The sequence below is a fragment of the Asterias amurensis genome, chromosome 9 (assembly GCF_032118995.1).
Source record: "Asterias amurensis chromosome 9, ASM3211899v1".
Lineage (NCBI taxonomy): Eukaryota > Metazoa > Echinodermata > Asteroidea > Forcipulatida > Asteriidae > Asterias > Asterias amurensis.
In genome coordinates this window covers 12,312,151-12,327,394 of record NC_092656.1, presented here as the reverse complement: position 1 = coordinate 12,327,394, position 15,244 = coordinate 12,312,151, and the positions used below count along the sequence as shown (strand labels likewise).

General features: G+C 41.5%; 1 protein-coding gene across 2 annotated transcripts; it reads right to left on the bottom strand.

The window, feature by feature from the left end:
- Positions 1-962: 962 nt before the first annotated feature.
- On the bottom strand, positions 963-14,050 carry LOC139941825 (uncharacterized). 2 transcript variants are annotated; one of them, XM_071938446.1, is made up of 7 exons: positions 13,968-14,050; positions 11,915-12,032; positions 10,679-11,381; positions 9,553-9,746; positions 8,391-8,862; positions 6,722-6,958; positions 963-5,275 (listed from the first exon to the last, which is right to left on the bottom strand). In XM_071938446.1, exons 2-7 carry the CDS (start codon positions 11,984-11,986, stop codon positions 1,695-1,697), a joined length of 5,259 nt encoding a protein of 1,752 aa, XP_071794547.1. In that variant the 5' UTR covers positions 11,987-12,032; positions 13,968-14,050; the 3' UTR covers positions 963-1,694. The 2 variants fall into 2 exon arrangements, with proteins under 2 accessions (XP_071794547.1, XP_071794548.1); XM_071938447.1 differs by having other exon boundaries at positions 9,553-9,743.
- Between the last annotated feature and the right edge of the window lie 1,194 nt (positions 14,051-15,244).

Sequence of the window (15,244 nt, the reverse complement as noted above, 5' to 3'; positions counted from 1 at the left end):
TTTATTTCTTTTTCAAACTGGTGGAAGCAAGATTTCAAGCGAAGCTAAATAAGCTGACTTAAATTTAACCTGTCTTCAGTGAATTTATTGTCAAGTCTGTAGGCTTGTAACAGCCTTGAAGTATGCTGAACAAATTGCATAAAATGTCAATATATTATGTGTCAAACCTTTATTGACTTATTTTTGTCTGTTACAATTCTAGTTGCTTTGCCATTTAGTATTTCCATTTCACAATTTCATTAGCTCATAATAACATAAGCTTATAAAATGGCACTGTATTAGTATGTTTCGTTGTATTAAACAAAGCTATTCATGTTAATCACCACAAATAAAATATTAACTGCTTAGAAACAACTGAATATATCCACTATATCCACTATTTATTTAACTAATTTACCTTCAAAATATTTTATATTTTTTAAGGCAGATGAATATTTTTCGGTCAAACCTTCCCATGGAAGGATTTTGAAAGCAGGAACAAATGCGGTCACGTTATTGTGAAGACCTGCAATTAATGTTCATCCACTGACAAGTCCATGTCCCTTTAAACAATTTCTTACGTTTTAGTGTCAATACGATCATTTGCTGACACTTGTTGGTGGTAAAACACTATTTCCTCATCAAGAAAGAGAGAGATGATTAATACTGATATTGCTTTCTTAATCTTTTTAAAGGAACACGTTGCCTTGGATCGGTCGAGTTGGTCTTTGAAAAGCGTTTGTAACCGTTTTTTATAAAATGCATATGGGTAGAAAGATGTTGTAAAAGTAGAATACAATGATCCACACAAACATGCCTCGAAATTGCGTGGTTTTCCTTTTACCTCGTCGACTAACACGTCGGCCATTTATGGGGGTCAAAATTTTGACTCCCATAAATGGCCGACCGTGTTAGTTCTCACAGTAGAAGGAAAACCACGCAATTTCGAGGCAAACTTGTGTGGATCATTGTATTCTACTTTTAAAACATCTTTCCAACCATATGCATTATATACAAAACGGTTACAAACGCTTTTGTTTTGACCGACTCGTCCAATCCAAGGCAACGTGTTCCTTTAAGTTCACATGGCCATGATGGTTTTCAAAATTGTCTCAGATCAACAAACACAGTTGTCAGTAACAAAGAAGTTTCAAAAACAAAATCAAAGCCAACAACAGTCAGACCCTAAAAGAAATAAATAAAACTGGATGATGATAAACATTACATGTGTATGTCATTATGTCAAATGGTACGAAACAAAAACAAACAATTTACCAAACTAACAAACGTCAACAAGTTGACGTTGATTTTTCTGGTTGTCACTCAAAGTCAAAAACATTAGCATAGCAACTTACCTGGTAACGAGCAATGGAGAGCTGGTGGTGATAGTATTAAACATTGCGAGAAACAACTCCCTCTGAAGTTACATAGTTTTTGAGAAAGAGGTAATTTCTCACTAAACTTTTTGAATTTGAGCCATAAGTGTTTCTCAGGCATCTGAACGCATACAAATTTGTGCAAAAAGTGTTTTTTGGGGATGACCAAAATGAGCCCAAATGTTCACAGGTTTGTTATTTTGTGCATAGGCTGTGATACACCAAGTGAGAATTATGGTCTTTGGCAGTTACCAAAGGTGTCCTGTGCCTTAAAGTGCACAGATGAAGGGTTTCAAGAGTGTCCGATGACACGTTTATTTTGATATTGCTGGTATATATTTAAGGTCTTCGGAGGAACCAATTAGTGTGATCCTCCATCTCATGCCTCCTCAGTTCCTCTCTCAGTACGTATCTCTCCTTGATCCACTCGTACATGTCCCACACCGTCACCCCAGTCCGTCCATCAATACGACCCTGAACCCAATGCAGGTACCAGTTGAAGTTATCCTCCTTACTCGGATTGGACTCGTGCGGCTTCCGCTGATCCTCCCTGTCCTTGGCACGTTGGAGGTACCAATCTTCCTGGTCGTCTGTGCTCTGGTATCCGCGTCCTGCGTACTTGCGCCTCTCCATCTCAGGAGATGACTTAGATGATGGATCTGTCTGGGACTCCTTCTGCTGAGGGAGACTATCGAGGTCGATGACGATGGTGGAGTTTCCAGTTGTCTCGCTACCAACACTGTTGTCATCGTCAATTGTGAGTTTAACATTTCGCAGCTTCTTATCTTGTGACTTTTTATGACTCTTCCGCTGTCGCTTAAGAGCCCTCTCCTCCATGTCTTGTACCATTTCACCGAATTCGTCCTTCAGCTCATCCAAGTCTTCGTCATCTGTGTCTGTCTCGCTGAGAAACTCTCCAAGTTCCTCAAGGAAGTCCTTCAACTCCCGTACATCCTTCTTGAGGTGACGGTCTTTAAGCCAGTCCTGGTAGTCCAGGAGCTCTGAATAGAGCCTGGCTGCATCTTTGCGCTGGCTTTGCATGCATTTTTCATCTCCTTTACAGTGCATGTCCATACAGTCAAAAAGATCCTCCCACTTTGGCTCTATAATCTTCTTCCCTTTGCAATCAAATTGGGGAAAGTCTTTGATATTGAAGGGCTGTCTTGGGTCGTCCCGGGGAACTTCCTGTCTAGTTTTATCCTTCTGCTTTTGATCGATGGAGTCACCAGATTTCATTGATTGTTTTCTAGACGGAACAGATTGATGCTTCTCTGTTAACCTTATTTGTGATGTTGTCTTAACCTTCAAAATTTTCTTTTTTTGAGATTTGGTTTTACCGTGAGAAGGAAGCACCCACTGTGGTCCTTGTGGGGAGGAAAAACGAAAGCCGTCGCCTTGATCTGGATGCGATGCCTCTATCGGGTCATTGTCACGTTCAGGCTTCTGATGGTGCTGTTGTACAGGCACTGAGTATTCCCCTTCATATTGCTCGTGATCATCATCAAATGATGCTGTCGTTTCCTCAATGTCCAAATGGTGCCTTTCTCTGTGACGGTGGTGCCTTTCTCTATGTTGATGCTGATGCCGATGAGATTTTCCAGAGCCGTGGCTATGTCTTTCCTTAGGGAAATCCCTCTTCGCATTCCTACTGGTTTTTCTGAAATGATTCTCATGCCGATGATGCTTAGAGCGCTCTTGAGAATGTTGCTTCTTCCCATGGCGAACCTTTTTTTTGTGAAATCTCTTCACCTTATCCTTCACTGATCTGAAAGTCGTTTCAACCTTCTCTCCGAGCTTCTTTGCGCCCTCTTTAAATTTTCCAGCCAGATTTGAATCAGAAATATCCTCAAGGACTTGTGCTGAAGTATTCTTGACTTTTCCCCATGCAGCTTTAACTTGATCTCTCAGTCCTGATATGGACAAATTTTGCTTCTTCGTAAAATCGTTGGAGTAGTTCTTCACTGTACTCCAAGCATCTTTGACCGTTTGACCGAACCCACTCTTTTCTTTCGAAGGCTCAGATTCAGACTTTCCCGTTGTCGTTGCGTTCAGAATGCCATCAGTTACACGGCTTGAGTAATTTTTGACGGAGCCCCAGACCTGTTCGGCCATCTTGCCCACATTAGTCAGAGAGATGTTATGTTTGGCTATTGTTTCGGCTGAGATGTTTTCCACAGTGTGTAGAGTGTCAGTTAGGCGTTCACCAACACCTGAGAGGACTTTCTTGTTGTAGTCTAGGACGTCCGAGGTGATGTTTTTCAGTTTTGTCCAGGCACCATTGGCTCGCTCACCAAGACCCTCTACTGTGATGTTATGCTCCTCAACAAGCCGAGCTGATCGATTCTTCAGAGATTCTGTGACTGATTCAATCTCTGTTGATAGGTGCTCTGCAAAGAGTTTAGTGTTGTTGAGAACTTTTTGGACTTCATCTGATTCTGGAAAGGCTTTTAAAGCTTCTAATTTGGTATAAAACGCCTCCGACCATGAACCTGATTTGTTTTGATCCTCACTGACAAAGAATGACTTCACTGAAGCTTCCGTTTGATTGAGATATGCCAGAAAATCAATTTCATGTTCGGAGTGGAGGAAACCTGGCAACATACGCTCAAATGCGGCCGCTATTCCAGCAAGGGGGTCTTCTGGCGTTTCAGTTTGATCATCAGGGTGGTTGTCGTTAACCTTGTCTGAGGATTCAGATGACTGACTTGTGTCTTGGCCCTCATCATCTCTTGAGCTTCCATCTTTCTTCAAGTCCTCGATCATCTGTTGCCAGTGTTCTGCTGTCTGGAGCACCTTGTCCATTCTCTCTTCCATTTGTTCCATCTTCTGTTTCAGGGCTTTGATTGTTGCTGATTCATACTCCGTACTGGATAATTCAGGAGAGATGTCATTTTCGCTGGCGGACTTGACATCCTCTTCCAGCTCGCCCTTCCCGTGTAGGTCAATCTCCATCTCAACTTCAGCTGCGTTGGTTTCATCCTCTTCAAGCTCATCCTTCCCCTGTAAGTCATTCTCTATCTCAACTTCAGCTGCGTCGGTTTTTTCCTCTTCCAATCCTCTTTCCAATCTGTGACTACCCACTACAACCTTGTCAACACTTAAATCCTGCTCATGCATAATGCTAACCTCAGCTGCGTCGGTTTTTTCCTCTTCCAATCCTCTCTCCAATCTGTGACTACCCACTACAACCTTGTCAACACTTAAATCCTGCTCATGCATAATGCTAACCTCAGTTGACTTCTTCAAAACCTGTAAAACATCACGATTTGTCATATTTTGAGTGTCTTTCTCCTCATCACGTCCATCATCAAGCTGGCCGGACACCAAGGAGATTACAGGATCCTCAATGAGCCCCTCTTGATCATCGTTAAAACCCTTCTCAGATTGTAACCCGACAACCAAATTATCAGCGTCTTCTTTTGCAACCTCAAGTAGTATTTGTTCCTTCTCGTTAGAAGGCTCAATCAATTGCCTATTATCATCTGACAAACTGGTATGTAAATCTACACTTGACTCGGGATCCATTACTACATCCTTACCCGTACCCACTTCACCTAAGAAGGAGAGTATCAACCCCTCCTCGGATTTCTCTTCACTTGGTCTCCTTCTCTCAGTCTGAGTCAAATGCAACGTTCCGTCTCCAGGTTCGCCCTGCCTGATGGTGTCTTGTTCCTGACCTACCTCCTGCTCAAGAAGAAGCTGTTGCTCTGGGTCTTTGTCGGCGAGGATTCTTGAGTTGAGGCTCTCCATCAGCCTGATGGCCTGAAGCGCTGGAGACGAGCTCTCTGCGGTGATGGCGATCTTATTGTTGGGACCTGTGCTGTGATCCAGGCAGGTCACGAGGTCGTCCTGGAGTTCACGCAGACGCTGTACTTGTCCAGTGTTCATGGAGTGCTGGTAGGCCATCTCTTGTGAGGAACCTAGATGCAAGACAGAATCACAACAGATGTTTAAAGGGAGGTAATGAATCCCTAAAAATAATGACCATAAAAGTTACTTTGTTGCGAGCACTGGAGAGATGTTGGTAGTACAAAACATTGTTGGAAACATCTTTTGAAGTAATGCAGTTCAACATCTCTCCAGTGCTCTTCACCCCAAAACTTGAATTGTAAGGCATCTGAAAGCACATAATTCTATGCAGTAAGGGTGTTTTTTTTTTTTTTCCTTATTTTGTTTTGCAACTTCGATGATCAATTGAGCAAAATTTTTCACAGATTTGTTATTGTATGCTTCAGTTAGAATACACAAAGTTAGGAAACTGATCTTTGACAATTACCAAAAGTATAGCCTGCCTGTAGCGCAATTAAAAAAAAAAGTTCTTTCACAAGATCAAATTTGCGACAAATCATTTTTAAATGATTTTTGTCATTCTGATGGTTCTTATCAAATCAATAAGTTAAAATCCTTCAACAAATTATTTGCATTCAAAAACAAATTAAACAATTCAACCGATCATTTGATTTGGATGATACGTAGATTACTTACAATTACTAACCAAATGAAGAGCTACAATGACAAAAACAAACATTTCTCATGTTTAAAAGCAGTGGACACTATTGGTAATTGTCAAAGACTAGCCTTCACAGTTAGTGTAATCTCAACATATGCATAAAATAATAAACCTGTGAAAATTTGAGCTCAATCGGTCATCGAACTTGCGAGATAATATGAAAGGAAAAAACACCCGTGTCACATGAAGTTGTGTGCTTTCAGATGGTTGATTTCAAGACCTCAAGTTCTAAGTCTGAGGTCTTGAAATTCAATTTGTGGAAAATTACTTCTTTCTCGAATACTATGGCACTTCAGAGGGAGCCGTTTCTCACAATGTTTTGTACCATCAACCTCTCCCCGTTACTCATCACCAAGAAAGGTTTTATGCTAATAATTATTTTGAGTAATTACCAATAGTGTCCGCTGCCTTTAACTCTGTGCACTGAACTTGTATACACAATATGGCTCCTCACGCCATTGTTTATACCCTGTTTCATTGTTATTAACGACTGAAAATATTTGTATTCCCCCTGGACAGAATGCCAGTCCATCTCAAGTTACTGTTGCTAGTACCTATTTGTACTCCAGGTGGAAAGAAGCAATTGTGGTATAAGTGTCTTGCCCAAGGACACAAGTGTCATGACTGACTAAGCCAAAAATCAAACCCACTTTCTGTAAACTAACAGAACTTGGGTCCACCGCCCTAGGCCGCTTGACCTACAGTACATATTACGCATTGTGTGAGCTTCAATACACTTTTCAGGCCCTAAAGCAAAATGTTTCCAATGGAAAACAAAACAAACTGAAATCAAAATAAAGTACGAAGAATATCATGCGTGCTTTTTACATGCAAGCATGGCCTAACATTCACTCACCAATGAAATGTCCAATGCCAAGTGCCAAACCAGTGATTAACACCATAAAGACCAACCAATCCAGTGTAGCGTTGAACCCCTCATCTCTGCTGTGCTTATACTGTCTCACCCCAGACTTGCGACTTGGTATCATCATGTTGGCGGGAAGACTGTCCTCCGAGCCGTCCGTGAAGTTGGAGAGGTTCTCATCATCAAAGTCACTGTGATGATGGCTGACAGAGCGGGATAGAGAGGGTGCTATGAGGATTAAAGAAGAGGCATAAATATTAGCTTGTTGCGGTGCCCATGAACTGTCTCTAGCTACATTAGGGAGTAGTGGCTGAGCAAATAAGAGCAACGAACTCAAGCTCTGGTGCTTCTGTTGAGCAGAGTGTGGGTTGGACTCCTGGTCGTGACACTTGTGTCCCTGAGCAAGACACTTAACTATAATTGCTTCTCTCCAATCAGGAGTAATTGGGTACCTGTGAGGGCAGAGATGGTTCTTGTGATTGATTTAGCCGAGTAGCACATATTAATGTTGCACAGGCTGTATACTCCTCACCAGGGAGCTGAGATGGTTTAAGGAGTGAATTAAGGCCCAGTGACCAGGGGTAATAATGTGAAGCGCTTTGGGACGCCCTTCGGGTGTGAAAAGCGCTTTATAAAAACTGGCTATTGTTATTATTATTACCGAGCAATCTAATGGCAAAGATTGTGGTTTGGACTCCCACCAGAGTAATGCTTTTTTTTTTTTTTAACATGACTCTGGGAAAGTACTGAGCAAACAGTGCTTATTACACACATGAGTGTGTCAGGGTAAACGCAAATAATATTCTTCATGGAAGGACAGGTTACCTACAGCCTTAATAGCAAGGCACCCATATATTCAGATGTATGTATGTTTCTTTTAAAGGCAGGGTTGGAAACTATTGGTAATTACTCAAAATAATTATTAGCAGAAAACCTTACTTGGTAACGAGTACTGGGGAGCTGTTGATAGTATAATACATTGTGTGAAACAGCTCCCTCTGAAGTGACAAAGTTTTTGAGAAAGAAGTAATTTTTCACAAATTTGATTTCAAGACCTTAGAGTTAGGTTTTTGAGGTCTTGAAATCAAGCATCTGAAAGCACACAACTTCATGTGACAAGGGTGCTTTTTTTTCATTAGTATCTCGCAACTTCGACGACCAATTGAGCTCAAATTTTCACAGGTTTGTGATGTTTGTTGAGATAACGTACACCACGTGAGAAGACTGGTCTTTGACTATTACCAATAGTGTCCAGTGTCTTAAAAGCACGGCACCCATCTCTTCAGATGTATATTTTTTTAAATAAATTAAATTTCTGAAGGATTTTGTTTACGTTAAATCTTTATTAACAACTTGCTGGTACAGACTGGCAGATGAAGTTCTGTTCGTTGAGATTCTACTATACATGTAACTCAACACTGGTTTTCCTCAGAACGGACACTTCTCTAAGATCTTATCTTTATGCATATGTCATATGTGACAGGCTCTACAAAAATGAGTCGCTTGTCGCACAACCCAGTTTCCAGTATAGGGCTGTTGAGTGATGGGAGGGTATGGCTGTTACCCATAAATCTATCGGGTTATTACATGGTACATGTACGTCCTAACACCATGCAAAGCTTCAAACCTCTATACACACACAGCATTACCCTTTTCTTACCATTCCGTTGTCTGACATTCACAAATCCAGATACATCAGAGCTGCTGGAGGAAACGGTAGACACTGCATCATCATCCAGCCTCCTTGGTCTCCTTATCAGCTCAAAACCATCATCACTCAAGCCATTGCTGTGGCGTCTCGATGGCCTAGGAAGGTCAAATCTATCTGGGGGCAGATTCAGCGGCTGGTCAGGAGGCCATGCCCCGAAGCTGGAGTTAGTATGCACTTCTGCCGGCAGATGGAACGGCTGGATGGGTACCAATGGACCGTCCAAGGGCCAGATGTTTAACACTCGAACGGGTGCGGGTGAACTGATGTTCAATCCAAGACGTGGCGATGGCGGTGGTGGGGACTGCTGATCAGGGATGAGATTGTATGTCTCATCTTGACTGACAGAGTGATCCTCGTTGTAGTTTTGTGGTTTGTCAATTGGTCTTGGGGATGAGAGACTTGTGATGGGTTGCTCGACATTCTGTAGAGAGAAAAATGATCTGGCTTACAATATTGCATAGCTCATACTTAGGGCTTTTCTCAAACCTCGGCTTAGGCCTCGGCTCAGGCTCCGCATGCTGATGTACAATCAGCAATACGCGTTGCTCCCAAATGCAGGTTAAGGCAAAGCTGCGTACACAGCGCGCGGAGCCTAAGCCTGAGCCGGAGCCCAAGCCAGGGTTTGAGAAAGGCCCCTGGGGGAGGGGGATTCAAACCTCCCACCTTTGCTTTGTACTGACAGTGCCTAAAACACATAGCTGTGTAAGGGTAAAAAAACAAAAACAACAACATTCTTTATTCTGATGCAAAATTAACATCTATTAAATCATTGTGGTACCCTGAGGAAGTACTGGAAGTATTAACTCGACATGTTTTATACTGAGTTTGAAACACCTTTAATCAGAACCTTTCTGTCTAACCTTGTGGTAAAAATTGACCAAATTTGCTTTCCCAATACTTCCTTTTGTGAGCATTCTTGTTTGTCCGAAACAAATACTGCCATATCATCCATTGCATATTCCCAACAAAACTACATAAACCAATGTAGTGAATTTTTTACTATATCATTATCACTAGTGTAAAGCACATTGATATCTTTTTTGTATAAAATACTCTATAAGAACAAATTAATTACATGAAACAAAACAAGTAAACACATGCATGCTCTCACCATTTGTGATATTGGTCTGGCTCCTGCCACATCCATCTTGTTCTCCTCATCATCCTCAGCATTATGAATAGCATGGTTCACGATCTCGGACAGGGGTGGGATCATGTCCACCTCAATGCGTTCAAACTCAGACGAGTCAGATTCTTCACTTGGTGAGCTCACAGGAGACTGATCATTGTACAGAGGGTCTGCTACTGATGAGTTAGAAGAAAAAAAGGTATTACAGGCTGGAGACATTACATACATGTAGAACATGACTGTACTGAGTATTGACAAAATTTATCAATACTCAGTACAGTCTATTTAATAGTTAACCCTCCTACATGTACTTTTGATTACATTTGCCAGCGAGTTGACCAACCATTTTAAATAATTTGTGGCATGTCCTGATCTAGGTCACCGGATCCAATCTCTGGTGTTGTCAGCGTAAGAGTATGGGTTCGATACCCAGTCATGACACATAACCAGAGGATGGGACGTAAAGCCGTTGTGTAACGCATGTAAAAGAACCCAGTGCAAATTTTCGAAAAGATAACGGGTTCGCCCCAGTGTTCCTGGCTGTGGCTGCTGTATGCGCCGTAGCAACTTGTAAACCCTTATAAGGTGCTAAATAATTGGGTCTCAAAATTCATCACTGCAATTACATGTACCTTTCTTTCTGAAAGTTTGTATACAATACTCAGGGCCTTGAGTACCTTGTTTGCTAGATACGTGCGCTATATTTATAAGACTTCAATATTATTATAACCGTAGTTGCTTCACACAAAAGTTGATGAGCAAGTGCTCTAGGCCCTACCAGCCAGGTTCCTTTTACAGTGGATGATACCCATGCCAATATCTTTACAGACTTTGAAGGGGGTAGCCATGTTTCAGTGTTTCAGAAGTAGGTGGCAACGTGCTCCTGGTGGCACTTGATTTGGGTCAATAGCTCAAGTGAAGTGAAGCACTCACACCTTGAAGGGCTGCCCATGGCAATGTCCCTTCAAAATAAAATTAATATACTTAAAATTCAACATACTAAGATGTTCAAGAAGCTAGCTTTGTATTTACAGTAAACCCTTCATTCAATGACACTGAAAGGACAGACAGGGGAACATTTTAACTACATAATTTCAATTCCACTAACCTGATTGAGAAACCAATTCCGAATCTGCCTTATCTTTCTCCCTTGTCTCGTCACCCAACCATCCAAACTTCATCAGCGTTTCAGCTTTCATCAGTTGGTCTCCTCCAATCAATGGCAAGGAGATCACCTCAATGCTGTCTACCGATATGGTGTCGGATGCGAGGCTAGATGGACCCTCTTCATCCTGGATAACTTCAGTCGCAGCATCAATCTCTCCATCAGACATAATCACCGATTGCTGAGCAACTTCAATTTGCTCATCGCCAGCTTGCTCAAGATGGTTTCCCGAACTGTTAAGGTCACCAGTTGAGGATAACAGGGCAGGGGACTCTGAGCCGACAAGCGTCGAGCATGAAGATACCAAAGTCTCCAGATCAGGTATCTGACCCCTTGGGGCACTCGGGTTGTTTTCGGTTTCATCAAGAGCTGATGTAAACTGAAACGGCATTGTGGTGTATAAAGATGAAGTTATGCCTTCAGCATTGAGGCAAGCATCAGCCTTAAGATTCTCAACCTGGCTTGCTCCGCCCACGTGGGCTCTGAAGTTAGCAGGGAGGCTTGATGCTGCGCTTGGTCTCACACTCTCGCTTGGTACGACATTGATGGCGCTGCTGCTCCTGCTGGTGTGATGATACTGAACTCTGTCCTCTCCAAGATCAACAAAGTCAGATGAGGAGCCTGATCCAGAGGAATCATCAGAATCCTGAAAGAGATCACGCAGAAATTTACAGAAATACATGTAATATATTGAAGTGACGTGGCTGAGCGGTTAAGAGCACCGAATTCAAACTATGGTGTTTCTGATCACCAGAGTGTGGGTTCGAATCCCGAGCCGTAACACTGTCCTTGTCCTTCAGATGGGACGTTAAGCCGTTGGTCACATGTGTTGTGTAAGTACAAATTAATGCCTTTAGTTTGTACAAAAATTCACATTCTTTTTTTCAAGTCCACTTTAATATACTTGATGCCTTACAATGCCTCTTTTTTGTGGATGACTGTGTCATCTTTGCATGTTATTCTTAAATGTAGGCCCCATTTTGTGTTATGTTTAATCGTACTTCATGTACTCATAGATCATTTTTTGCTGCTTTCGTATTTTATTCTTGTGTATTTTATTGTACTGTTGCATGCAGGGTCCCAATGGAGAACAGTTCCACAAAACTGACGGGATAACTTGGTTTAATAAGACAATTAAAATAAATAAATAAATAAACACAATTAGAGAATTTGGAATACCTCAGTGCGTCCATGACCGTCTAAAACAGTCCAGCCCTTAGGGGATTCCCCACCGTCACTTTCAGAAGACATGTTTCAATCCTCAAAGATTGATCTCAATTCTGGCTATATTCACATCCTAAACAAGGAAATAAAAACAAAACAAAGTGTTGAAATTTACTTTTGGCCTGTGTGTCACCTTAAAGGCAGTGGACACTATGGGTAATTACTCAAAATATTTATTAGCATAAAACGTTTCTTGGTGACAAGCAATGGGGAGAGGTTGATGGTATAAAACATTGTGAGAAACGGCTCCCTCTAAAGTGCTATAGTTTTCCACGAATTTGATTTCGAGACCTCAGATTTAGAACTTGAGGTCTCGAAATCAACCATCTTAACACACACAACTTTGTGTGACAAGGGTGTTTTTTTCTTTCATTATTATCTCGCAAGTTCGATGACCGATTGAGCTCAAGTTTTCAGAGGTTTGTTATTTTATGCATATGTTGAGATACACCAACTGTGAAGGCTAGTCTTTGACAATTACCAATAGTGTCCACTGCCTTTAAAGTTTCACTTGTCACTGTCACTAAGCATGTTGACTTCAAATCGATCTACATTATCTTCTACTCCTAAAACTATGAGTTTGTTCCGCTCTTGGAGACGATAGCATAATGAACCCCATAGTTCTAGGAGGAATATCTTAGAGGCACTCGTACTGAAATACCCAGGATTGTGAAAGGCTTCAGCAACCACAACTAACTCGCAACCTACAGTCATTCTTCCTAGCACATAACCGAACTCTTAAGACACAAACTAAGGTAGCAAACCGAGTCTTCTCCAATGTGGGCCTGGCTCTGTGGAATGGCTGCAGAAAAGCAAACCAATACTTGAATCATTAAAGAGTCTGCTGAAGATTCATATTTGTTTCGTTGATAGTGATTTTTTGTTTTGAGGCGCCTTTAATTTTGGCCTTGTGTTCTTTGCAACCTCTATAAAACAAAGTATAAACAAACATTTCCCTGGAGAGTTCACCCAGTTATACTGCACACATGCTCTCTTCATGGTAAATCATTGGAGGACGAACGTTTGCATGCAGTGGGAGTTCATAATAATTCTCTTTACAGCCACACAGGCCTGCTTATGATCAATCATGAAGACACAGGATACAATTCCTTTATCAACTTCAAGCTGCCACTTTTTAACTTTTCTGATAGAATAGTATTACTAACTAAACGGATAACTTTCCGCATGGCGCCACCACTTTTTCACTAATTTTTACAAAAAGGGATATATCAATCACTTAAATTAGATACTCTATTATTTTATTTCGAATGAAAAAGTGGTGGCGCCATACGGAAACTTTTCCAACTAAACTAACATAATTTACTCAAAAGAGATTGTTATTTTTTTTTTTTTAAACAATCACTGATCAATGACAATTGTGGCAGTCCAGTTGGACACAGACTTCCCCCGACAGACACAGCTACCCCTAACCCTGGCCTCTCGCTAGCGATTGGTGGCTCCACCAACCAGGCCTATAGTTCAGGGAATACATAGAGGATAGGAAAAGCACCGTAGTATTGTTTGTGCACATTTGTTTTGTTCTGTTGTTGAAATTTTTGTTGTTGTTCAACTTGTTGTTGCTGTTATTTTTGTTATTTTTTACACCAACATTTATTAATATTACTTTAGGCCTACAGTTTTACACAAGTCACAGAGACAATCACACTATATCACGTCACAGGCAAAACCATTATCAAACTAGTAAAGAAATTATCAACGTGTCACTCAACTTTGTTCATACATCAATTGCGAGTCTAGTACTTCTGGTTCAGTTCGGAAAATTAAATTTACTCTCTTCGCACAAAAACGGCAATAACAACGATTAAAATGACCAGCCAAGATCCAGACGTTTCAAATTCAACCCTCGCAAAAGTCGAAAAAGTGCCAGAGCAGTGATTAGCTTTCTCAAATAATGTTGCTTAACATTTCAAGAATATTTTCATAACCTAATGATCAACTGACATCTTACAGAAAGTGCAGAATTCCTTGAAAAGAAATGTTAACTTACCGACAGAGTTGTCGCTGTTCGCCAGCCGAACAAACCCACACTCAGTGACACTTGGTGAAATGAATGAGAAAAGAAAATGGTTGTGTTTATTTTTTTCTCATTCGTGACCTCTGGTTATGACGTCATTAGGTCATGTTTGTTTGTTTTTAGAACTGTGTTTAGGCACGTGCTCCGTCTGCCCAATCAAACTTACGGAAATTATCCAATAGGAAACTAACCCGTCTCCTCTTCTTCTTCCCCAAATTTCACTGGGGCCCGGGGTTGATAACATCTTAAAATTCGTGCAAATGATGAAACTGAGAACATGGGGGACCTGGGGTGACGCAATGGAAGAATAAATTTAGTCTGATCCATGGGTGACGTGTGCGCCCGGGCTGGCCCAGGCCAATTAAGTTCCCTTGAAACCTAGCTGTGCATTTTATAGGTTGTAATTTATTCCTCCATGAGTATAGGGACATGGAGGTAGAAATTTCTACCTCGATTCATGGAAGGGATAAATACAAAAAGGAACCATTATTTCCCTGCAACCTCAGTATAGTGTCAGGACAATAAAAACAATTATACGTGTACATGAGTTGCTATAATTTTTTACGATGTTGCAAAAAGCCTGCTTAAAATGAATTTTTTTCATTTTACTGTTTTATTCCTCACAGAGAAAACCCCCTCTTAAAAAAATCCCAATTTCTGAAGTTTTTGAGGGGGTGGGGGTTGGGGAGGGGCGGGGGTGTCAGATGCAATTGTGTCCGCCATGCAATACTGTCCGCTCCGGACACTTTTGCATATTATGCAATCGTGTCCGGGCTATGCAAAAACCGTCCGGTGGACATTTATGTACATGACTGTATTATGTGCGCGCGTAAGCGAGCGTGCATACACGTGAATTATTCACATTTTGATTGCAGCGAATACCTGGCGGCCGAACATTTCCCATGTCATTCTTATTTAGCTTTGTAAACATGGAGAACGTGTTCCATCGACCAAGGGCGTTAAATTTACTGCAAGGACGGTGTTGCACGGGGGCGACCACAACTTCACATGCAAAATTAAATGTGTCCGGGCGGACACAATTGCATTATGCAGCAGCGTCCGGGCGGCACGATTGCATAATTATTTGCAAAACCGTCTTGCGGACAATATTGCATATGCAATAGTGTCCTCCGGATAGTATTTGCAGGAGCTATAATTGCTTGCGACAGTGGCACTGACTTTATTTGACCCAGGTTAGACGAGGGACTCGATAAATGGGCAAGCTGATGTATGTGTACTACTGATGACGT

What these genes read in the sequence shown, in the direction of transcription:
- LOC139941825 (XM_071938446.1), bottom strand. Translation starts at nt 11,986, where the DNA reads ATGTCTTCTGAAAGTGACGGTGGGGAATCCCCTAAGGGCTGGACTGTT. An exon ending in ACGGTCATGGACGCACTGAG is followed by an intron (nt 11,382 to 11,914) that starts GTATTCCAAATT and finishes GATCTCTTTCAG; the next exon opens with GATTCTGATGATTCCTCTGG. An exon ending in GAATGTCAGACAACGGAATG is followed by an intron (nt 6,959 to 8,390) that starts GTAAGAAAAGGG and finishes TAATCCTCATAG; the next exon opens with CACCCTCTCTATCCCGCTCT.